This window comes from Castor canadensis, chromosome 3 (assembly GCF_047511655.1).
Source record: "Castor canadensis chromosome 3, mCasCan1.hap1v2, whole genome shotgun sequence".
Lineage (NCBI taxonomy): Eukaryota > Metazoa > Chordata > Mammalia > Rodentia > Castoridae > Castor > Castor canadensis.
Genome location: NC_133388.1, coordinates 36,385,383 through 36,411,678, shown reverse-complemented (window position 1 = coordinate 36,411,678; position 26,296 = coordinate 36,385,383). Strand labels below are relative to the sequence as shown.

At 42.7% G+C, this 26,296-nt stretch overlaps 1 protein-coding gene across 6 annotated transcripts in view; it reads right to left on the bottom strand.

Moving 5' to 3' along the window:
* The window catches only part of Slc8a3 (solute carrier family 8 member A3), a 139,192-nt gene that overhangs the window by 17,554 nt on the left and 95,342 nt on the right, over nucleotides 1-26,296 (bottom strand). For 3 of the 6 annotated variants that reach the window (XM_074067677.1, XM_074067679.1, XM_074067676.1), the window contains exon 3: nucleotides 410-516. The exons of the other annotated variants lie outside the window; for them this stretch is intronic. In XM_074067677.1, the coding sequence (XP_073923778.1) occupies nucleotides 410-516 (107 nt within the window). The remainder of the gene's footprint in view (nucleotides 1-409; nucleotides 517-26,296) is intronic. 6 annotated transcript variants of the gene reach the window in all.

The following is a 26,296-nucleotide window of genomic DNA, read 5'->3' as shown; positions in this document are numbered from 1 at the left end:
TTTGTGCTAAGAGCCTGTTTCCTAGTGCTCCCTTCTGCCTGGTGCTGTTTATCTGGCCTTTCTAGTTCCTGCACACTAAGCCATTCAGGAAAAGCTGAGGACCTTGTGTGGTACATGAGGGGGTTCTCTCTCTCTCTCTCTCTCTCTTGCTTTAATTTCTTCATCCCAGAAAAATTGCCATTGGTTCTTGAACAGTCCTCTTATGGATACCATGTGACAGGCAGGTGAGTGTTAGGCCACAGCTGGGAGCAGAGAGAGGAGAGGAAAAAGTGAAAGAGAAGAAGAGAGGAAGAAATAAGGAAAAGTGAGTCAGAGAGGTAGAAGGCAATAGAGAAGAAGGAGAGAAAGGGAGAAAGGAAGGAGAAGAGAGAAGAATGTTAATGTTAGTGTGCAGGACAGGGTACTACACCTTTCTGAAAACTCATATCCACCATGCGGGGGCCCATCATCTCAATGAAGTAATTCTTGTTTTTCTCATACGCCTCATCATCAATTACCTTGATGTGAATTGTTTTGCTGTGGATGGAAAAAACAAGTATCATAAGCAAGGAGCAGAGTGGGGGTGAGCCAGCCAGGAGAAGAAACAGGAAGAGAAGGAAACAGAAAGAGATCCAGAAAAGTCCAAGTTTGTCCCAGCACCACAGGAACATGGAGGAGGATGGCTGCCCTGGGTCCCCCTCCAACTTCAGTGGTTTCCTTCTGGACTCTGTGTGGCTTCATGGCATGACCATATCCGAAGACTGGAGAGAGCTCAGGATATACAGCCAAAGGCTCCGAGTTCTAATCCTGAACGTGATGTGTGATTTTGGACAAATAATTTAACAAATATACAAACAGGATGAATAATGCTTACACTATCCCAAAGTGGTTGTGAGGGCAATCAAATGATAGACAGTCTCACTTTATCTTATGAATATGTTCTAAGACCCCAGTGGATGCCTGAAAACAAGGATAGTACTGAGGCCTGTGTATGCTATGTGCATATGCTATGCTTTACCATGCACAGCTATGATAAAGTTTAATTTACAAATCAGGCATCATATGAGATTAACAACTAATAATAAAATAGAATAATTACAACAATACACTGTAACAAATGTTACTTAAAACATATATTTATTTCTGGAATTTTCCCTTTAATATTTTCAGACTGTCATTGACCACAGGTAACTGAAAGTGCTTTTTTCCCTACTTTCAACATTACAATTATGAATGCATATGAATTGTATATATTAATGGGTTTCAAAGTGGCATTTCCATACATGCATATACTGTGCTTTGGCCATCTCCACCCTTCCAACTATCCTCTCTTCCCTTTCCCTTTTTCTTCACTCCTGGTCCCCTCTGAAACTGCTGATTAGGAGGTGGCAGCTATTATATACATATAAAGTCCTCCTATATGGCTTGCTTCCTTCTCCCTCTTGCTGTTGGGGGACAAGGAGGAGGTTTTTTTTTTATTTTCAAAATCAGCTAATGTTGATTTAAGATGCTTATTGTATAGAAAGAATAGGAATTGAGGGAAAAACAGGTTCTGCAGGAATCCTGTCCAGAAATTGTACAATCTCTCCCTTTCTGTATGGCAGCAACCCTCACAAGGGAACCAGGAGGGTTCAACTCATGTCACACAGTCTGGTAATTCACAGTAGGTCTCAAAGATACTGTCTCTAAACAACACCCTGAGGTCACAGGGCTCCACTGGCAGAAGCACATTCACTCTAGGGTACTCTGAATTATGGCCGGTTTCTAAGTCCCACAATGATCTGACCTCACGGCTAGCACAATTAAATTGCTTTGTATGTTAAAAAGTGTTACTTTTGTAAATGTAAATATTTAAGAATGTAAACCAAATTTAGTAACCTAGTTTTGCATTTCTCCTCCTCCTCCTCTTCCCTCCTCCTCTTGCTTCTCCTCCTCCTCTCCATCCTCCTCCCTCCTCCTGGTTCTCCTCCTCTTCCTCCTCCCTCTCCTCCAGCTCCTCCCGCACATCCTGCTTATTTTCCTCCTCCTTCTCTTCCTCTTCTTTTCTTCTTCTTCATTACTAGATGCTTTAAAAGCAGAGGTAGACTTGGATCTCCCCAGTTGTTTCTTAATGAGGGGACATTTCAGGGTGTGAGACACTGCTGGTGCTGTGGCATGGAGCTATGTTTCCTGCAGTAGTGGGATGAACAGAATGGCAGGAGCCCTGATCTGCTGCCACAAGCATACCTCTTTCCAGTCTCTGCACTCCAAGGTTTGGCCTTTGTTGAGGAGACCTAGGTCTCAAGCTCCTACTTTTATTTGATAAAGAAGGAATATCTTTACAGCCTAACTTGGGACAAACTCTGTTCCCTGCTTCTCTAAGTCATCCTTAGAGCTTTGTTTGGGTGTCTACAGTCCTCATTGCCCACACTGAAGCAAATGTAACAGCAATTACTAATATGCCCCAGTCCCTTCATCCCCTCCCATACTCACCCTAGTCACTGAAAAACCTGGCTAGCCACCATGAAAAGCAAGTCCATGCAGCCTGTGAAAGCCACAGAGGGGTGAGGGAGACTGATGACCTGGGTCAAAACCCCTTCTCCAACCCTCACCAGCTGGGTACCTCAGGTAACTTGTTGAAGTTCTCCAAGTCTCATGTATAAAATGGAACAGTAATACCTACTTTGTAGTGTTCTTAGATGAGACAACACAACGGAAGCACTTGGCAGGATTCTCTATTGAGTGTTTAATAAACAGCAACCATTATTACTAAGAGTAATAATGACTCCAGTTTAGTAGTTTGAGAGTAATATGTAAAGGAATCTTGTCATCTCCAGCCATTAAGTCAGAAAATAAAGAGAAATCAATAAACAGTCCAGGCTAGAAACAGAAGTCAGGTCAAGAAAGGGCTAGATCAAACAGGATGATAGATCCCATGTGGGTTTTTAGAGGGTCATGGAGTGATAAGAGGGGGAACACTGAGCACCCCTCACATTCTGTCAAGATTTGGCCTCTGCCCTGACAGCAACCAGCTCTGGGCAGGACAGACCACGTGTTGTACAATATAGTATGACTCATACTTGTTTTGATTTTAGTGAACAGATAAACAGAAAAAAGGTGTCATTGGCATCTTAGTTGAATCCAAGAGAAAGGACAAGCATTAAGTAGCACCAAGAGGAATTCAGGTTGGTTAAGTAGAAGCACCTGTTGTAGGGTGGGATGGGAGGAGGCAGGGTGTGGGGTTCCCCCACTAAGACCATTTACTAGCTGAAAGAGTAAATAATACATTGGAGGAGGACCCTTTGGCTTTCATTTTATACAGGAAGGAGAGAATCATATATCACATGTGGACTTTTTTTTCTACTCTATCCGTATTTCTGCTGTGTTAACATAGGTGCTATTATTTTAAAGACGAGACCATAAATGCTCAGAGAGGTTGAATAAGCATATGTCTGTTTTTATTCTTAGCTCATTTCCTATAAGCAGGTGAGCAAGCTCTGAGTGCCATTCCCAGGCTGCAGTCACACTGGGGAACCACAGAATCTCTCCTCCATATTGAAATTCAGGTAGCACAGGTGTTAATAAGAGGATTTGCTCCTAGAAGGCATTGTGAGTAGGTGGCTTCCTAACCCTTAGTTCCTCCCCCACCCACATAACCTCCAAATGTGGGTTGGGCTTATGTTTTGGTGCCCTTTCCCCTCTTGACTTACACTCAGTGACTCTTGCTATATTGAGGCGGGCTCCCTCTTATCACTTGTAAGTGTACCCTTGATTAGGCCTGCAAATGCTTACAGAGCTTCTTGACCTAGGGCATCAGGACAGGGCTGTGAGCCTTTCCATGGGAGCTTCTAGAAGCCTCACTCCTCTTTGAGGGGTTCTTTTCCCTCTCCTTTATCTTCCTAGTTGAGCTCCAGCAGCTCCTATCTTCCCCTGCCAGGTTTCTGACTTTTCAACACCCCTCTATACCTGATAGCCCAACACTAATGCTCCCTCAGGCCTTCACCACGGTCTGAGGGAAAGGCTCCTGTCTCTAGTTGATTTTCTCTTAAAAATAGCTGGTGGAGTGGTCCAAGTGGTAGAGCACCTGCCTAGCAAGCATGTGAAGCCCTGAGTTCAAATCCCAGTATTGCACTGCAAAAAAAAAAAAAAGATGAATCTCTTAAAAATAAATGTGTCACGGGGTTTCTGAAAACAGTGTTTCTCAGCCTTTAATGCTCTGGACACAAATGAATATGAGTGATGTGAACTGTCTAGGCATCTTATTAATGTGAAGATTTTGGCTCCATGTGTCTGGGGTAGGGCCTCAGAGTTTGCATTCTAAGAGGCTCCCGGGGAATTCTGGTGGGAGAAGTCTTTCTGAGTCTATTAAAAACATGGGAAGAAGGGCTAAGCATGGCAGTACATACTTGTAATCCCAGCACTCTGGTGGCTGAAACAGGAGGCTCACTCTGAGTTCTAGGCCAGTCTGGGCTACATAATGAAATCCAGTCTCAAAAAACAACAAACAACAAACAAAACTCCCAAAGAAAACAACAACAAAAAGTCTCCCAAGAACACCACCCCACCAAACACAAAACAAACAAAATCAAAGAATTTTACACAAAGGGAATCAGCTGCTCAGGTGCCAGCCAGGGACTGGGGCCTGAAGTCAAAGCCTGGACTAATTAGGTCAATTCTGACACTGCACTTTAGGAGGGTAAATGGTGTACACCAAGTGTAGTGTGACTAGGATGATGAAAGATATAGAAACTACATTTCTGATTTACTCATGTTTATATAGTCGTTACCTCATCCTGGACACAGTTCTCAACATTTTACTTACATTAAGTAATTTAATCCTCACAACAAACCCAAACTGGCCTGGTAAAGAGCTGTTCCCTCTGCATATGTCTCTGCAGATGTTATCTCATTTGATTTTCACCACAACTCATGAGGTAAGTACTATTTTTATCTCCATCTCCATAGATAAAATATCAAGGGGTGGGACCAGGGAAGTTTAGAGTTGCCCAAGGTCATAGCTACATAAATGGTAGAGCTGGGCTTTGAACTTCAACACTGTGCCTCTAAAGACTGTGCTTCTCTCACTGGGGTCACCTGTGTGGGTACAGTGGGGAGATGGCTTCCCATGTGACAAGTAATTAATTGTGAAGACTGGAAAGCACCAACTTCAAATGGTTCTGGGGCTGTCACAGTGCTGCTTCCAAAGGACGAGGGCCATCGGTGGGAAGTCCTGAGGAGATGGACCTCGGCACTTTCATATACCACCACATCAGTGTAATGAGCTGGCTGACAAGGAAGTGACCACCCCATTTTTGGTGGTATTAAACAATAGAATGATGACCATGCGTGAAGAATTGCATGGAAAGGATCCAACAGACTGTAAGAGGTCACCTAAATGACCTCTAAACACTGCATCCAGTGTTTAGTACACTGACAACCAGCAATCTGGGAAAAAAAAGAATTCTGCCTTACAGCCTTTGCCTTCCATGGTGAAAATACTCACACTGTAGTCAACAACAACCAACTTGTAAATTCCTACACAATTAGCAATCAGCTCTAGTGAGCTGAAAGGAGCCTTTTCCCAGCACCCCAACAACAGGGTCAGATTCTGCCCAAATGTTTGAGAGAGATTACAATGGGAAAAGGTAATTCTAATGGATTTACAAATTATTTCACCACATGTGAGGGTCTGCTCCAAGTGGGTAAGTACCTAATAAAGTGAGGCATGACTATGCTTAATCAAAAAAAGCCTTCGGGAGGAAAAGGCTTAGATATTTGGCCTTTAAAAAGATTATAGGTGGGTAAGGAGGCTGTGGAAGGAAGAATTTCTGAAATGCTCCATCAGAGATGTTCTGTTCAAATCCCTGGAATATGCTGACACCACTCCCATATATGGGATGGTAAGTGACATGTCATAGGTGACCTGAAAATAGAGACATTATTTGGCTGGGCCTGATCTAATGATATGAGCCCTTAAAGCAGAGTTCTCTGACTAAAGAAGAAGGGAAGTCAGGAGGATGCAAAGCAGGAGGGGGGGGTTCAACATGCTGCTTTTGGTTTGAAGATGGATGGTATCCTGTGAGGAAAAAACAGGTGGCCCCCAGGTGCTGAGAGTGGCCCTAGATAATAGCCATCAATGAGATGGGGACTCAGACCTATAGCCATTAGAGATTGGATCTGCCAGCAACTGAGTGATCTTGGAAGCAGATATTTTCCTGAGCCTCCAGATTCAGATTCTTGTCTGGTTTACATGATTTCAGCCCTGTGAGACCCCAAGACCCAATCAAGCCTGCCTGGACTTCTGTGTACAGAATTGTAAGATAGCAAGTTGGCATTGTTTTAAGATTTGTTACCCAGCTATAGACAACTAATGGGAGAGGCTTACTTATTTTATGGAGGAAAAAAGGAGCCAGATGATCTCGTGGAGCTATCTTGCAGCATCTATTTGATAATCAGAATATTTGTCCTGATGGAAAGGCCCTTTGTACAGAGTAGATACATAGTCTGGCAAGGGTAGAGTGCATTCCTCTGGCTTACATGGCAGCATACTATGGTGCAGGGCTAAGTATGAAGAGCCTGGATGGATTTTAGCCTTCACTCAGAGTTTTTTTTTTTTTTGCAGTACACAACCTGTGTAACTGTGAGCAGCAGCTCTGATAGGCAGTCTGTTATCTAGTTCATTATTTTATACACCTGCTCGAACCAAGAGGAATGTGGGACAGGCCGAGGCAGAAAGATTTCACTGAAAAACCTTCTTCAGCTGGAGGATGGTCAGTGGGTGGGAGGAAAAGAAACGGGAACTACAAAGTGGAAGGAAAGAGTATTGAGGTGTGATGGGAGGGAATGGCAGGATCCCCACTGCTTTGGTGTTTATTCTTGATGAGTCCTTTGTCGCCTGCAGCTTCTCTGTACCTATGACTAGCTAAGTTGATCAGAGATAACCCATGAGGATGTAGCTTCCCCTAGGCAATTGCAGGAACACACTGTCTGCAGTAACAATCAGGACATGACTATTGAGTATGGCCAACATGGTTGAAGACTTGGTGCTCATTCTCTCCATTCTGGAATGTCTGGACCACAGCTCATGGTTGACAGCTCTCCTCTTCTAAATATCTGCTTTCCAGACGGGGGGTGCAGCTCAGTGGTAGGGCACATGCTTATCATGCTCAAGAACCTGTGTTTGATCCCCAGCACCACACAGTAGCAGGAAAGCAGATATACACTTCTACTCTCCCAGTTGCTGAGAGTTTTTAACCTGTGGCTATAGGAAGAAAAAGGCATCCGAGGTAACTATAAGACTATGAGCCTAGGTTTCAGGTTATGGTCAGAGGCAAGGTGGTGTCCCAAACCCAAAGGGGCCACTCACTCTGTTTCTCAAAGATCAGAGTGACTGAGTTCAATCCTCAGTACCACCAAGAAAAAAAAATTCAGAGTGAAATGAAGGAATTTCTAATTTCTTAGAAAAGCAGTCTTCTAAAGTAGGAGCCTTTCCCTTCAAAGTCTGTCATACTTTACAGGACAGATCTGTAGGATAGAAATAATTTAAAACCACACATTTTTATTCTTTCTTTCCTTGCTCTGAGGGTAAAGACAACCTTTCATCTCAGGAACTGGAATCTCTCCAATCCATCTATCCATACTTCCATCCATCCATGCATCCATGCATCCATCTCTGCAATCTTTTCAAATTTGTCCACACAAATTCTGCCTTTCAATTCTCCTCACCATGCTCCAAACATGTTATCTTTCTGCTCACCTTGGAGGTTTTCTTTCCTCTTTCTTTCTTTGTCTTCTTTCCTTCCTTCTTTCCTTTCCTTCCTCCTCTACCCATCCATCTATCCATCCATCCATCCACTCATTCATTCTATTCAATGAACATTTATTAAGCACCTGATGCATGTTAGGCATAATTATCAAGTAAAAAGACACAGTTTCTGTCTTTTTGTATAGTGGGGAAGCAAACAATTAAACAAGTAATTATTGTGAAGTCTGATAAGCATGATGATGGGGGATGAGCAGGGCAGGAGAAACTCATGGCCTAGAACAATGAGATTCGTGAAGCTTTTCCTGAGGAAAGGATATTTAAACAGGGGCTTGAATGACAAGTTGAATTTGTCTGGACAGGAGGAGGAGATCCTTTCAGAGATAGTGGGCAGTATGTGCTTGCTGGGGAGAAAATACATTGTGGCTTCAAGTGGTGACATGAATTAAATTTGGCTTCAGAACCATGAATGTAAGCCGTCCTGACGAGTTTAGGATGTCCTGCTCTGCTCTCTATCTAGCCAGATTCCCCCTTGCACCACTAAGATAGAGCTAAGATACCACTTAGGTCTGGGAAGATGTTCCTGCCCATCTGGCCCATGCTGAGTTTCGTATATTCTGATTATCACATTAAGTCATGTACTGCCTGATGTATTTTCTGATAGTTTCATGTGTAATTATTTTGCCTCTTGAGTTAGGTTGTATTTCAGGGGTTACAATATGTCTTACATCCATCTTCTTTATTGGTTCCTACTTAGTGTTTAGCTTTGAAATGCCTACATGGTCTCTGATTCATCCATCATCCATCCTTTATTCATCCATCCACCAATCCACACATCCATACACAACCCATTCATTATCTATCAAAAGTGTGCTTCTGTTCTCACGGAACTTACAGTCTAGTTTTGTGTAAAGGGATATCATACACACAGAAAATATCCCTTTGGGGGCTGAGGGCATAACTCAATGGTAGAGTTCTTGCCTACCATGTGTGAGTTCCTGAGTTCAATCCCCAGATAGTCTTTCTGTCTCTCTCCTTTGCTTGCTTGTGTGGAATCTTCATGGGGCAGGAGGTAATGTTAACCTTTAAGAAATTTAGTGTCTTTATAGAGGGAACCAACTTACTCACATTCCTCAGGCAGCTCAAATACATCTTGACTTGAGTCCGAAATGAACTTAAATGAGACTCCTAAGCCTCATTCTTACGGCTACCAAGCAAAGATAAACTGTAGGGGTGCACGTGCACGTACACACAGGACAATGAATGTGCTCACCTACTGCCCCACTACAAGTTCTCTCCTGGTGTGACTTCCTCTTATCTCTTTAGGCTGTAATAATGATTCCCCTCCCTCTTTGCTGTCTCATGGTGAGGAGGGCTTCATATTCCTGATGGTGTGTGTGCATGTGAATGGGGGTGGGGCAGGGTCAGGAACATTTTACCATAATTAGAGGGAGACTCAGTCCTTCTTGAAAGCAATCGCTTATGGGATCTTCTCTAGTTATGCTCAAGGGGAATAAAATATTCAGCTTCCAGAGGAGTGAGCCCACGTAGGTTTTTGCTTTGTACATGACTTATCTACAGCCCTATTTGGGTCCCAAGTTTGCCCTGACTCATCCCAAGGGAGTGGGGCAGGGTAAGACAGGAAGATTCACAGCTCCAATTCTCTCCTTCTTCTAAGTTAAGAAGGAAAGTAAAAAAATCACCAGTAGTCCAGGAATAAATGGTCATTGTGCCCTGAAGTTGATAAATCCCCTTCTTGGAAAGGCAGTGGGAATAATCTATAAAATAATTTATTTAACAGTGTGTCTGCTCCTAGTACTGAAGAGAACAAGTAGCTGGTTATCTGATTTATGGCTTTGGAGATGTTGGATCTCTCTTTCCTGCCTTCTTTCTCTGCTGGGGATCTCATTTATAAAGAATGATTTTGATCCAAGCAGAAAAGAGAAGTTTGTACTATATAGACATGAAACTTCGGACCCAAGAAAAGCCTTCTAATAATTAGGAAGAGAGAAGAGCTGGCTCCACAGGACCTAAGTCAAACTCAGTCAAGGCTCCCTGCCTTCCACCTTAAATACCTGTTCATTTGAGCATTTACAAAGCCCATATTTCTGGTGGGTAATTTCTAGAAATCCCAGTGAATAGTGAATCCAGGAAAGATTGCTTGCCTGGGCTGGGCAGAGAAAATACTTCAGTTAGTGACTTAACTACATGCAAGATTAACTGCTTCTCTAGACATTTGAGTGAACCTAGCAGGAACCAAACTAAAGCAGAACTACAGCATTGCACAGCTTCCCTGGTTTCTATGCACATAGAGTAATGAGAATGCTGGGGATGTGCTGTACCAGGGTCTGCAGTGGCTCTGGATGAGAGATCAGCATACAGCTTGTGTGTCAGCCATTTTGGGTGTGCTGAATTGTGGGTCCCAAAGGGGTTGTCAAAAATTTTCACCCATAAAGGAAAAGAGAATTATAGAGCATCAACAATATCATAAAACATAACATCTGTGAAGGTAGATGATATAAGGATATGTGTTGAAAGCTGTTGAAAAATGGGAGGGAGGTGGGAGGTAAAGGGGTAAAGGAGAGTAATGGAAGGCGTTGAGTGGGCCATAGTAAAGTATACTCACAGTGGGGATACATGAGAAACCCCTTTGAAATTCAACTTAGGTAATAACAACGAAAGACAGGACCATAAAATAGGTACAGTGTATGTGTGTGGGGGTACTTGGGGAAGGGAGAAGGGTGAATGAGGAGATTAAGGTGAGGAAATATGGTTGATGGACTTCATATACCTACACAAAATAGAACAAAGAAACCTCTTGCAATTGCTTTAAGTGGGGGAGGGAGGAGGCCAAGGGGGCAAGACGGTGGGGGTGATCTAACCAATATACAATATAAGCCCATTCGGAATTGTCACAATGAATCTTCCCTGTACAAAGAACATATCCTAATTTTTTTAAAGAACAAGAAATTTCCACCTGTGAATCTTCTAAATGATCTCTTTTCCAATTCAGGGTTCTTCCCTTCTTCTCCCAGTTAAATGGCAGATTCATGTTTGGCACCATCTCAAGACAAAATGGCTGAGGCTGTTACAGAGTTAGAGCCTGAGGGCCAAGTCCTAGTTCCACATCAGCTAAAGGAGTGGTGTCACCATCACTCTCATGGGAGAATCTAGCCTGCTGTCTAGTTTCACAGAGCCTGGTGATCCTGGGAGGAGCATGAAAGGAAAACTTCTTGGGGAACAGTCTAAAAGCAGAAGCCAAGATTTTCACAACCGTGGGGAGTGGAACAGAAATCTTGCCCTTACAAATAAAGGTTTGAAGTTTGTCTGATGGTCCACACAAGAAGCTGATGTAGAGAATAGAGAGTCATAGATGCAGGGCCAGGATGGGGGTGAGACAAGTGAGGCACAAGTGCAAAATGTAAGGGAACACCAGAAAACTCAAGCAAAATGATATCTTAATGCAGTATTTAAAAAAAATCAGAATTAATGCAAAAAATCCATGATGAACAAAATTTCAACTATCAAATAAAGGCAGGTTCTCATCCTGTACCAGCATGTCTCACTTTTCAGTTACCTTACCCTAATTCTAGCCCTTGCTAGATCACTCTGGTGGTCTTCTGATGCCTGGTGGTGTTATGGAGAGAATGCTAGACTAGGAAAAGTCTCTGTTCTGTTGCTGCTCCCTACATACTGTGGGTTTTCTTAAGCCACCTAACCCCACTGAATTTATACAAAGAGAACAAGTAGCCCTGTTCTCTCAAAATGTTTGTGGGTAATGATAGAAATAAAACCACACAACTTGTTTTTGGAAATTCCCAGTCTCATTCAAATGTGCGTGCATGTGTGTGTATAGGTGTGCGTGTGTGTGTGTGTGTGTGTGTATGTGCACGCACATGTGATATATACAGGGCTCCTAGCTCACCTTCCTAGAGCTAACCCCTAAGCCTGACAGGGAGTCAGACTGCTGTCTCAGCCTTACAGCTATCTGCCCATGACTGTGCCCATTCTGCACTGGTTCCTCCTCTTCCTCTTCCTCACTACAGGAAGCACATGCCCTCTGCAGGAGCCCAGCTCCCATGCAGTTTCCCACAGGCCAGATCTCCAGTGTGCGCCCTATTTTTAGACAGTAGAGAGGGGGTGGCAGGAGGGTGGGATGCCTTTTATGAGGACATGGTCTTTCAACTGTGCTCTAGACAGATGGAAGACAGTTCTCTGGGGGCTCTAGTGCCTGCCTCCCTGCACTTGTCAGGTTGTGTGAGCTGCACAACCATCACACACACCAGCATAGCTCCCTCCTGTTGACTATACCAACCCACTCAAACCACTGTCACCTGTACACTGGAACCTTGCCATAGCCACCTTAACCCACCTCCCTGTTTCCATTCCTCGCTCCCTGTTATAAGTCAGTCTCCTTTCAGCAACCAGAGTACTTTTGAACCTTTAGAAGAAAATCCTAACATACCACTTCCTTACTTTGGCTCTCTGGATAGGTTCCCACTGCACTTGAAATTCAATTGGAACTATATGATCTAGCCAGAAATTCTGAGACTTTAGTGTACTCAGTCATTTGGAAGGGTTTATAGACACAGAATGCTGGGCCCCATTCCCAGAGTTCCTGATTCAGCAGATGTGTGTGGGGCCTGAGAATGTGTATTTCTAACAAGTTCCCAGGAGCTGCTGTGGTTGGTGGCTCCAGACCTCCACTGAGAACTGCTGATCAATCCTGCAAAGCTTGGCCTTGCTTGCTCTCCAGAGAACCTTCTACCACTCTTCCTGTATGTACTCTTCCCTAGCCACACTTGCCTTCTTTCTCTCTTTTTTTAAATGCATGGGCCTCATTTCTGTCCCAGGGCCTTTGCACTTGCTGTCGCCTTTGCCTGGAACTTTCCTTCTCCAAACATTCTTATAACCAGGTTATATTGAAATGTCTCAGTTTACAGCCACTTCCTTGTCTACCCAATCTGGTTGGCTCTCCAGCAACTCTGCATACTACCATCCTGTTTCATTTTTATCTTGTTTACTTGTTTATCTGGGATGTTCTGTTTCTTCTATCAGAAGAAAAGCCCGATGAAGAGCAGAAACCTTGTCTGTCACACCAACACCTGACACACAGATAGTACCCAGTATATATTATATGTTTGTTGATTAATGAATTGCAAGTATTAGTTAAGTAATGGAGCCAGAATTTGAGTCCAGGACCATCTGACTTGAGAGCCCATATTTAACCGTTGCCGTGTGCTTACTGCAAAGGATGCTGAAGTGCTCTTGCTGTCTCTGATTTCACTCTTTTGTGTGTGTTTGTGGTACTGGGGTTTCAGCTCAGGGTCTTGTGCTTGCTAGGCAGGTATTCTATCACTTGAGCCACTCTGCCAGCCCTTTTTGCTCTATTTATTTTTTAAATAGGGTCTCACTTTTATGCCAGGGCAGTCTTGGATCACCATCCTCCCATTTATGCTTCCCACAGATGGGATGACAGGTGTGCCACCGCACCAGCTAACTGTTTGGCTGGTCTGGCTTTGAACTGTAATCCTCCTGATCTCCACCTGCTAAGTAGTTAGGATTGCAGGCGTGAGACATTGTGCCCAGTTTCTGATTCCATTCTTTTATACACTGTTCAGTTGAAATCACTGTTAGTGAGCTACTCTTATGAAAAGATCACTTTAATTGTTCCCTTTCTCTTTCCCTCTTTTTTTTTTCTCTCTTTCCCTCTTTAGCAAGTCTAAATTCCTTTTCTTGGTCTTCAAAACATGCATGAAAGGAGTCACCTTGGCTAGAATTCTGGCTCTGCTGTTCTGTCAGTTACTCAGTTATTCATTGTTCCTTCCTGTGACCAATGCCATGAAAATAAGTATTTGCTCCATCATTCAGTGGTTAAGAGCGTGGATCTTAGGTTCAGAGATATCAGTGTACCACACATAAAGGCTTTGGGACTTTGGACAGATTACTTAATGAGGCTCTTTGTGAGCCTCAGTTTCCTCGTCTGAAGATGGGGGCAATAATAAGACCTACCGGGTAGGGTTTTTGAGAAGATCAAATGAGTTGGTATAAAGGAAAATTCATAGCTTAGTAACTGGCAAAGAATAAGCAGTCATACATGTCACTTGATTGGATATATTCTGTTCAATTTGTAAGTGGAGCAAGCAATAAAAGGATTGTTCTTTCCCTAGTTCTCAGGATGGGGCCGGAAGAGCGCAAGATAACTGGCAATTTGACAAGCTCTGGTTTAAGACCAGGCAAGGTATTTTGTGAACTCTGTGGTTTGGTCTGAGGAGAGCCTTGGATTTCTCCAACATTATTCCTCACTGTCTTACCACTGTATTTTGGTCTTACCTGTCTTAGGAAGTCTGTTTGGAAATGGGGATCATTATTCCCCTGTACTGGCTGCCCCAACGTTAGCCGAAGGCCTTTCGCAGGGTTGCCTTCCCTATTATCTAACCCTGCGCTGTGTTCTCTAGGCAGGGTGCAGAGGTAGCTCATTTGCATATTCACATCCCGTTGGTTAGAGCCAGGGCTTCAAGAGTCCTTTTTTTGTCTGCATAGGGGTATGCATGGGAGGAGCAAAGGTTCCATTCATACTCTTGAGGGCTCCTCAGCCTTGGATAAGTGATAAGGAGTTCTCCATGAACCATCAATAGTCTTTTTGTCTTTTTCCTGTTTTGTTGAGACAGGGTTTCACTATCTAGCTTAGGCTGGCTGCAAACTCGTGTTATGACTACCTCTGCTTCCCAAGTGCTGGGATTATAGATGTGCACCACCAGGTCTGGCTGGCCAATGCTCTTGACAATAAGCCTCCCCCACTCCCGTATACACACCCACGCTTTTTTCTTTCCCCAGAGAGGCCAGAATATGATTTTGTAGTACCAGTATCAAGTTCTCAAGTTCTTTTTCCACCCACTTCAATGAATCCTCCTGAGCTCTGTTCCCTTATTCTTTCAGCTGGGCTGAGTGAGGTGGTGGTAGGGTCTGTTCTACTTTTAGAACACAGCTGTCTTCCTCTCATTTCCACCTCTCAGTTCTGTCCACAGGCAGAAGGTTTTCAGTCAACATTCATTTCAAGCAGGACATTTACACATTCCTGTCCTATTGGAGGAAATAAAGTGATCTTGGGAAAGCCTGGGTTTATAGAGTAGTAAGGACCAGCTGACAGGAGGCAGCCCAGTTAAAAGCATGTTTGTGCACATCTGGGGGTTGCTGTCTTCCTGATGACATCAGGCACAGGATAGTCAGACAGTCATTCATCCAAAACAGAAGGTAGTGACACTCCCGGGTGATAAAAGAAAACACAATGGCAGTGACAATAATATAATACATTTTAAACTCTACATCTGCTTGGAGGGCCCTTAATCAAGGATTTCAAAGAACTTTCCCCAGATCTTGCCCATTCATCTTTCCCACATCCCTGGGAAATAGCTGGCAGGTAGGTACCAGAGCACTATAAATAGAGCACTGTATCATTATCTTTGATGTGAACCCTATGTATTTAGACAGCATTTTCTCGGAAGCGCTCAAGAGCTCTACACACATTATATTATCTAATTCTGGCTCATTCATACGACATCCCCCGTATTTGCTGCCTTGCAGGTAGTTTGGAAAGCTTTAAATCCACAGAAATTCACAACTTAAATTCTTACTCTCTTTGCTCCCACTCCTGCATAATTCACAGGCATTTCCCAGTGCTGCTCTTGCTGTGTCCTTAAGTAGCTAATACCATAGCTTGGTCACATCATCTAGATATCACTGTGACATAAGCACCTCCCCCTGCCTCCCCCACATGCTCAGTTTTATGTCAGTGATACCAAAGACTGGAAGAAAAAGACATAATATATATTTCCTCACAGCCAGATTTCATGCAGGTCTAGTTTGTTGGTTTTAAAGCCTCACTTGTATGGCTATCAGATGGACTTCATAATTATTATGAAGATATGGGTTAGATACTGGCTCTGTAGTGTTCACTGATAGTACAAGCCAGTCACAGAGGCTAAGCTCCTAGAAAAGTCTGTGTTCACCTCAAAAATGCACGTCACCTGTGAAATGGACCTCTGGACTTCTTTCATTTGTAAGAGCTTCTGTATTTCCCTTCCACTGATATCATCAGGCAGGTGATGTTCCTCTAGTATGTGTTTATAGTGCATGTCCTAGTTGTAAAGAATCCACCAATTGTGTAATTGTCTTTTTGTCTTCTCTGTTATTCCTGGCTCTGTGAGGGCAGGGGCTGTATTTGGTTTCATTGGCTCTGTATCTCCAGTGTTGAGCACATATCAGATGCTTAATTAAAATATCTGTTGAATGAACGAGTGCGGGTATAAAGGATGGTCAGAATCACAGTAAGCATTCTCTGGACTAGGGCTTCCAATTATGCCTTCTTTGCACAGGTGCAAGTTCCTCTTTAGGGCATTATGATGGCTCTCAACCCCCCTTCTGTCCTCATGGACCCAGGAATGCAGCCTCACTGTGCCTTAGCACTCGAGGACACACCATGATTGTTTATGTAGAAGTTGTATATTAGTTCTAGTAGCATCTAATAATTTAGTTGAGCTCTAACTTAGATTGTTTATATGATCTGCTCCAAAAACCCAGTGCCTCCAGTGAAATCTCCCACCTGCACCTGTCTGTATGATATGGGTAGGGGGGCAGGACTTATAAACTCTGGAGTAACAAAAACTTGAGTTAAAATCTTAGTTCTGTTGCTTACAGCTGTGTGACCTTGGCCATGTTCCTCACCTCTTTTAGCAGTAATATGCAGAAGATAACACCCACATAGAGTGGTTGTTGGGAGTAAATGAGAAAACATAGGCAGCAGGCCCAGTAAATGACTGTCCCTTTCCCTTCCTTCTACCCTTGACCCTTCCTTTGACTCATCCTCCCTTCTGGAAGCCAGATATCTTTTGGATGTTTCTAGCTGTCACCCCCTAGGTTTTAGGCTCCATGCTGGAAGTGTTGAGACTCAGACTATATTTAGATGCCTTAGCTCTTTTATTTTTTTACACCACTGTGTTGCTATGGTGATGGTACAGCGGGGAGGGGGAGGACAGCTTGAAGGGAAAGATGGAGCTCAGCCATGAAGATCAGTGGCTCTGGCTGTGGACTGTGCTAGTGAGCTGGCACTCTCTAAGGAGCCTTACCTACGCATTCCATCAGGAGATGCCACAAGAGATGGACAGAGGCGCTGCCTGGTAAAGTCTCTAAGGAAAGGGGAGATAAAGAAGACTGTGCTGAAAACTGTTCACTCCACACATCTGGACACAGCCTTAACCCCTAGAGCCTTCTTCAAATGGCTTCTCTACCAATCAAGTCAGGCGACAGCAAATGGAGCCAGGATGAGGAATGACACAAATTATGCTGGAGTTTGGAAGTTGTGCAGACCAGACTCCTTCTCAGAAAGAAAGCCTTATCACTACACCATGGTCCAGGCTTGTCATGAATTCAGTCCAGGAGAAATCAAAGTCACGCAAAGGCAGAAATGAAAAGATCCCTTTGTATGTGCACGGAATTCTTATATACTCGATGGATTTGAATGTGAGCAGGTGGGCTCCAAGCTGATGATAATAAAAAAGTTGCATTGCAGAATGAGCGAGTGTCCTTAAGGACTCATTTCATTGGGTTCTTAAAATGGCCTGGTAAAGTAAGGTTATCTTTTCATGAGGAAATGACATGGAGAGGTTGGCAACTTGCCCACTGTCACACAACTGGTAAATGGCAGAGTTGGAAATTAAACTCAGTCCACCTGGAATCCAAATCCAATGTTCTTTCCAGCATCCCAATGGCTACCAAAATAATGCATTAAAACTGAAGATGATTTATATGAAGAAAGTCTAGGGTGAACTATAACCAACAAAGCAGCTAAAAGCAGAGCAGCTGCAATTTTGACAGAGAGAGAGTCTATCTTGCATAATTCCTCCTCCCACCTCATCTGCAGGAAGAGAGAGTTTAGGCTGTGCCTCTTATGGTGTGGGCTTCAAAGCAGCCATATTAGAAACACCTGGGGAACTGTATGAGCACTAACTCCCCTGCCCCAGCCTCAGATTCTGATTCAGAAGATTTAGAGTGTTTGCATTTGGACAAGAAACCAGGAGATTCTGATAACTGAAGGCAACCTAGCAACTCTTGAGTCAAACTGGGAGATAAAACGTAATTTTATTAGCCATCTCTCCTTTCCCATCTCATTCCTTAGGCTCATTTATAGCAGCCTGAGATCAGTCACCACAAAACAATCAGGATGGATGGTTCTGTAGTTTTCCAACTGCCCTCTGGGCCTCTGCCAATTGCTGAGCCCAGGGCTCTAATCTATGGCATCATCAGGGCCCAAAGGAGGCCACAACCATTGTCTTATGGTATTGGGGTCATCATTGTGCCTAATAGAGCAGATGTCCTTAGGAAGAGGGTCTGGGTGGGGGACAGGGAAGCAGAAGACCATACCAAAGGGTACTAAAAGAACATTTAGCAGGTGAAAAGTCATGTTGAAGTTTGTGTTGAAAATAATTTATTGGCTAAGCACAAAGTCTGGAAAAATATGCAGGAAAATGAGTGCTTCTTTCTCATTGGCTGAAGGGTTGAATAACCTATCTGACAATGGAAGGAGGTTTTGTTGTTTGTGTTAAAGGGGACAGGCAGGGCTGGACTAAGATTTTAGCTCCCCTAAAATTTGAAAATGTTATAGTGCTCCCCTTCCTTATATATAACAATTTCCTATGGTCCAGACATTGTACTTTACATAAACCACTCACTTAATCCTCCCTGGACCCCTACATGATACTATTAGCATTCCTTTTTTCCAGATGAGGAAATGGGCTATTAGAAGTTGAGTAATTTTGCCCACCAAAATTAGATACAACCAGGGCTTGATTGCAGTGGTCTGATTCCAAGGTCCATGTATTCCTTGCCCCAAACCAACCTATAAAATAAGACTATATAGTACAATTAAGTTCCTATGATGAGATTTTTAAAAAATATTGAACTATTCCTATTTTTTTCTAATTTTGGGGATAAAACCCTATGTAGCTGATGCTTTGGGGTAAACCAGCAGCAGGTAGGCAAAGGAATATGTCCAAGAGGGTTTAGTTTTACAATTTTTTCCTTTTCTGCTTCTTGCTCTTTCAGAAGATTGCATTTTTAAAAGTTGTTTTCACAAAATTTTATTAAAACAACAAAGGACTGTAACACACTTATTATGTAAATCCTGCTTCCCAGGCAGAGCCAAGATCCCATCTCCTCCAGAAATCTTCCCCTGTGACTGCCCAGAGGCCAGCCACCTCCTTCAAACCTCGTATCCTTTCTGGTCTTCTCTCCTCTCTTGGGCTCACTTTTCTGTGAGGGCCATGTCACACACCCCTCTGTCTGTACAGCATTGGCAGAGTGTGGTTAACTCAAGTCATCAAGCATTCCACGCAGAAGCAAGAAGTTGAACCAAGGGACTGTGATGTTGAAGGTGGTCAAGGAATTATGGGTACAGCAGGCGGTGAGAATGGGCAACCTGAATTCACCAACCCCTCATGCAATTTCAGTACATATGGAAATGCTCTTGAATACATCCCTTTCTTCCTCATTTGTTCTGGGGCAAGGAGAGGTAAGGAGAGAGGCAGAGGGACTTTGTGTGTATGTACAGGGGTTTGAACTCAGGGCCTTGTGCTTGCTAGGCAGGTGCTCTATCACCTGCGCCACACCCATAGTCTGTTTTTTGCTTTGGCTATTTTTCAAGTAGGGTTTCATGTTTTTGCCCCAAGGCCATCCCCAGACTAAAATCTCCTATTTACAACTCCTGCATAGCTGGGATGATAGGCACACCTTACCACACACAGCTTATAGATTAAGATGGCGGTCTCACTAACGTTTTGCCCAGGTTGTCCTCAAACCATGATTCTCCTGAACTCTACCTCCCAAATAGCTGGAATTACAGGTATGAGACTCTGTGTCCAGCTTAGCTATCTTTTTAAGTAAACATTCCCATCCTGTTTCCTGAAAGTGACCATAATGTTGGTTTTTGGGCACACCTTCCATTAAGAGTAGTTTCAATGCTTGCTGTTGTTTAACCTTCTTGGATTTAAGGATAGAAATCCTAGGAGTGGGTGTTTATCTTATCTTTTCACCCTGTTGGTCATTATTCAGCCAAACTGAACACATTTCTGTCTTTTCACTTTCTCCACACACTCTATCTACTCAAGTTTCCAAAGAAGCAAACTTGTCATTGAAATGATCAGACAGAGCACTTAGCATTTTCCTCATATGCACACACTTTCAAAGTACTTTTCCATATCCCGCTAACATTCATTCTTTAGGGGAAGTGTGGTGTCCAGTAACAGAGCATTAAGAGGGAGAAATGAAATACTTTTTGGAATTTATCAGTGCCCATACAGAATCAGAGACTCTTCACTGAGGAAGAGCAGACCTGGAGTTGGAAGAGAAATTACGGACCTCTTTCAGCTCAGAAAACTGGATTTCAGGGTCTGAAGAACTGTAGGTCTTCAGATTCCTAGACTTCTATTTTCCAAATGGCATTTGCAGTTTTTGGCATGGGAGACAAAGAGCAGTGGGGGTGTTAAGAACAATGATACTTGGGGAGGAAGATACTTGGGGAAGTTTTCATGATGTTTATAAAGTAGAAGATGGAAAGGAAGACATGGCCAGACAAACTGTGTTGTAGGATAGGGATAGGAAAAGGTGAATGACTTTCTGGACTTCAAGGAATTCAATTCTATTTACAAATGGTTACTGGTTTTCCATGGATAAGGTGTGTGACATGCATTAGGGGCTGAAGGAGTTAAAAAGATGAGTGAGACATCTCAAAGAGTGTGCTTGGTATGACAAGGATTTCAAATATTAAGAAATAATGACCTTGTGGCCAATTTCTGAGCCTAATCCCCCTCTTTGTGACAACTTCACCCGAACTCTATTCTTGGAAAGGGGATTAGGTTGGTGGTACCCAATTTTCCATGCACACCAAAACAAAACACACAAAATACGCATAAAACTGTATAGACTAATGATACATATACAGGCAGATTATAATTTCCTCTTTCCTTGGACTCCACTGGTATTGACATGAAGGTAAACTATTAGCCCCACTTCTCTGGATAGTAATGCTTATAGTTCATGTTGGTTACTATATAGTGTGATGTCCCCCAAAAGTCCTTCTCTTACCTTTAACCTGACTCCCCTCCCTGCCTGCACTGACCCACATTGACTGAATTCCTATATTATAGCTAGTACTGGGTTTGCAGCTAGTAAACATCAGGCATCCTAATAAGATGCTCCACTATGCAGAGATGAATAAAACAGTTTCCTGCTCTTCAAGAACTCACAGTCCAATGGGGAAGGCAAACATGGGTAAAGATATTTACTCTGCAAGCTCAGCTTGACTTATGAAGCTGGGAAGGATCTCAAAGACTGAAGTTCCACATGTCCTATACCACATATCATTTAATAATAGCAACAGTTAATACTTGCATGCCCTTTAATTTGTTCTAGGCATTGATATAAGTGCTTTATATGTATTAACTCATGAGATGCTACACCCCAATAGGATAGAAACTATTGTGTTTTTGCAGATAATAAAACTAAGGCACAGGGAAGTTCCATCTCTTATCTGAAGCCACACAGCTAATAGATAACAGAGAAAACTTTGAGTTGAGGAAGTCTAACTCCATAGTCAATGGAACAAAAGGAGGCTATGGTTCCTGGTATAACCTCTGGGTCTCTCTTCCTTCTTCACAACCAGCATTTATTGTTTCTTATGTGTCAAGACATTGTGCTAAGTGTCTTAACTATTTCTCCTCACAATTAGATGATGCAGGCCTAATGTTACCTCCATTTTACAGAGAGGGAAACTGAGAATCAGAGGTTTAGTGAACTATCCAAAGTTGCATGGAGAAGTGAGATGAATCCAGAATTCCAGCCCAACTTAGTTTGATTCTAAGCCCAAAGCTTTCCTTTGGCCTTCATTTCTTCTTTCTGTGTAATGGGTTATTTTTGCCAAAATCTCAATAATAGTAGGATTAGTATTTCTAGTTCCCTTAAGCCTAACATCAGATATACCCAGCAAATGTTCTGCTCTGCAAATGCATTTGCATCCATGTCTTGCTAAGATGGACCAAATTCCATAAACCAGAACCCCTACTACACAGAGTCAGTGCTGATCCTGGAGCTCTGGAGAGAATAGGATAGAAATTTCAGGAGATGAGCCCTTCTCAGCTCCAAAGCCCATAACTGACAGGAGCCAGGGGGCCACTGACAATGTCACTTTGTATAGGCACCAATACCCAAAACACATGCTTAACTGTTTGTAATGATTATTCAAGGAATCAGAAATTCGCCAAGCATCTCCAGTCACCTAATATATTTTAAAAATTTCTTTAATTGCCCAAAGGGAAAATAATTCAGGGAAATTCCTAATTCCTAATGTCCTGGCCAAAGTCTAGGCTAGAGTATTATTAGGATAACCATCATAAAAAATGAGAAAGACAGTTTAATGTGAAGAATAGGAGGAGGCAGACAGGCAGGTGGCACTCTTAAGGAGTACTGCCCTCCTAAAGAAACTGTTGGGTTGTGTGCAGTTCCCATCCATCTCGCAAAATTCTAGAACATTGACGATTGAGGCCATTATCCATCTATCTATCTATCTATTGATGGCCTAGCAGTCATAGAAAGATAGTCTATCAATGACCAAAGGGGCTTGTGTCCAACAGTTATATATACCATTCTATCTCATTTATCTTCATTTAAAAAAATAGCTCTGTTATAAAAATATCTTGAGAGCTACTCTATTTCCTTTTCCTGTCTTAAGTAGTTACTTTCCATCAAATATTCAATTCTACTTCCTGGATGTACAGAAAAATCACTAGAGCTGCCATTCACAATTTCAGTTCTTAGGCAAATCAAATGAATTCAAACAGTTGCTTCAAGAACTAAAAGGGGAAAAATATTCAATACCTTCTCTCATAGGCTTTTGCTTTTTTGAATTTGAGTTCCATGTGCCATCTGTCATTTCCACTTTATAAAAGACACACGTGCACCAGAACTTTGTGGCCCATGTCAAATAGGAAATTAACTTACCACTCTTCTAAATATTCATGGTGCCTCTACATATGCAAGGAAATGGACTAGAAACTGACAAAGTATAAACTGGATTCTCTGTCCATTAAGAGATTGAACTTAGGTTCATAATAGATAGTATTTGATGACTGTGGAACAGGTGGGCGCTACATGAAGTACATAGTCAGTGGAGAGAACGATCACTTTGGAGGTATTAAAGGGTTCTTGAAGAGCTGGTCATTAAGAATGTGGAAGGTCAGGTAGTTAAGATGAAGAGGTGGGGAAAAGAAGGTTATGAACAATGAGACATTGAAACAGGAAAATGGAAGAGCATTCAGCACACAATGGTTTGTCCCCTGAGCCAGAGCAGAAGGGCTGTAGGACAAGTAATGATGGTGATGATCTGAAGGCTAAAAGCCTCTTACCTAGACTAGAGTGCCTTGGGAATAGAATTCCCCTAGGTTGGTTTTCTAGGAAAGCCAAGGCCCACTCAACTCCTGTGGCTATTCCTGTTTCTTTCCTAAGGACTGCTTTTGAAGCAAATCCCTCTGAGCTGTGTCAGCTGGGGATGGTTCTGCTGTTCCTACTGTCCTCAGGTAATGGCTTTTTCTCCATTAGGCTATAAACCCTCTCCTGCTGCTTCCTGTACTGCCTTCAAATATCTGAGTCACTTGCCTCACCAGAGATGACTTTGGTACCTGGCTCACAGTCTTCCTGCCAGCATCCTGAGTGAGGCTAGTGCCCAATAACAAATCCTTAGCTTTCAGTTCCTTGATCTTTTCATTTTCAATGACCTTCACCTCCACCTCAGCCATCTACTCTTAAGCCTTATCCACTCTAAGCCTTATCACCTAGATCTGCTTCATCTTCAAGATCTCGAACTCCAACATCCTATAGCTCATCTTATATTCTCTTTATCAAAGATGTCCCTCCTCCTTCAAGCACCACATCAGTGGATCATACTAATCTCCATTTATTTCTGCATCCTGGCTTCATCTCCAGACTGCCCTACTTATAATCAGACACCAGATCCTGTTGCTTTTGTCAATTTTCATCTCATGAATTCACTTTCTTCATTTTATTGGTCACCATTGCCTCTAGCCCAGGTTCTGGTAACAAGCGCCTAACTCACCTCCTTGATCGGACTCCTACCCACTCAACTTCATTCTCTCCATCTGTTCAGGTTGCAAATCTCCTCATGCCCTTCCTTCCCTCCATTTTTTTTGTTTTTAGTGATACTGGGGTTTTAACTCAGTGCTTCACACTTACTAGGCAAGTGCTCGACTGCTTGAGTTACTCCTCCAGCCTTTTTCACTTTGGTTATTTTGGAAACAGGGTCTCCTTTTTTTTTTAATCAGGCTGACTTGGAACTGTGATCCTCCCAATCTCAGCCTCCTGAATAGTGTGGGATGATAGGTGCAAGAGATGGGGCTCTTGTGAACTTTTTGTTCTGGCTTGCCTCACCTTAGTCCTCCCAATCTCAGCCTCCTAAGTAGCTAGGATTACAGGAATGAGCCATCTGTGCCTGGCTCCTCCAAACTTTTTAATTGCTCTCCATTGTCCTCCGAACTTCTTAGCATGCTGCAAGAGGCCTTTTTCTGGAATGCTGTTATTTGCCCTCTCTCTTGTTCAGTTCCCATACATCCTTCAGATCTCAGTCACCTTCTCTAAGAAGCTTTCCCCAATCTCCTTAAACTGGGATGGTAAGTCCCCAACACTTCCCACAGCACCCTGTGCTGGTCTCTGTGAGGACACTTACCATACTCCAGTGAAATTGGTTATTGTTGAGGTCATCTCCAGCACCGTGACAGTTTCCAGAGCAGAGGAGAAACTCAAAAATGCTTATGAGATGAATGAACAAAAAGGAATGTAATGTGGTTTCAAGGTAAATGGATGCAATTGGAGGACATCATGTTAAGTGAAATAAGCCAGGCTCAGAAACACAAAGGTCACATGTTTTCCTCTCATAAGATAGATCCAAAGATAAACATATACACAAAAACAAGCATGTTTATATACAAACTCATGTAGAATATGTTTGTAATAATGGAACTTGGGGAAAGACGGAAAGGAAAAGAGAATGATAGAGCATCAGTAATATTGTAAGCATAACATCTGTGAAGGTAGAGGATATAAGGATGTATACAAAAGCTGATGAAAAATGGGGGGTGGGAGGTACAGAGGTAAGGGAGAGTAATGGGAGGGGTCAAAAGGACTAAAGTAAAGTATACCCACAATGGGGATACATTAAGAAAACCCTTTGAATATCAACTTAAATATTAATAATGAAAGACAGGACTGTAAAATAGGTGCAGTGGGGAGGTATGAAAGGGGGGGAGGGTGAAGGAAGGAGATTAAGGTGAGTGTATATAGTTGATGGACTTCATATACCTATGTGAAATCGAACAAAGAAACTTCTTGCGATTGCTTTAAGTGGGGTGGGGAGAGGGTTGAGGGGGATAGACGATGGGGTGATCTAACCAATGCACAATGTAAGCTTAATCAGAATTGTCACTGTGAATCTCCCCATAACGAATATACCCTAATAAAAAATTTTATAATAGAAAAGGAATGCAAGAGCAACATTCTGAATGTAGAAATGGTGAGCAAGACAAAGTAAAAGATAAACTTAAGGTTTCACACTTAATGAAAGAGGTAGGGATGATGGAGCAAAGACAGAAAGAGGGACTTCCAGAAGTGAAGGAACTAGTTTTGAAAATGATCCTTCCGAGTTGGGTATGCTGACTTGGAGAATGGCTATGAGGCAGGCTAGAGTTAGGGAAAGTTTGGGACTCATAGGAAATATATAACTTAATATTACATTTCAGATTGACCATGCCTCGGCTCAGGGAGGCTCAGACCACCTTCACCTGGCCCGGAACCACCCATACTCCACTCATTGATTATTGGTTGGGAATCATCAGGTTCTGTTCTTCCGATAGGTCAGCATAGGTTTTTAAAAGCACCTGGAGAAGAGAAGCATGGTCTCTCTGCTTCTAGATTCCACCTGGGCCTACCATGGTCCCTCTTGCAATTTCCTTCCCTAACTTTTAATAAACTCCATTTATATCCACATGTCTTGCCATGGATTCTTCCAAGTGGGACACAAAGAATTTGGAAGTCTGATCACAGGCTGCACCATTGCCATTAACAGCTAGACATGAGGGAACAGAACCCCAGAGACACAGGTCTTATACACAAAGAAGACACCTTTAAATCCATCTGCATGGATGATGCCTTCAACATAGAGTTTATATAGAAGGGGGCAATGAACCAAGGCTTCTAGATGTGAGTTTTATCAGTTATCTGGATAATTCAGGTCTAAGTGAGGTTTCCTTCCTAACTTTCTAAATAATTGTCTCTACTTTGATGTTGTTACACATAATAATTGTACACATTCATGAGGTAGAGTATGATATTTTGACACATATACAATGTGCAGAAATCAAGTAAGGGTAATTGGCATATCCATAACCTCAAATATTTATCATTTTTCTATGTTGGGGGCATTCAAAAATCTTCTAGCTATTTTGAAACATATGATAAATT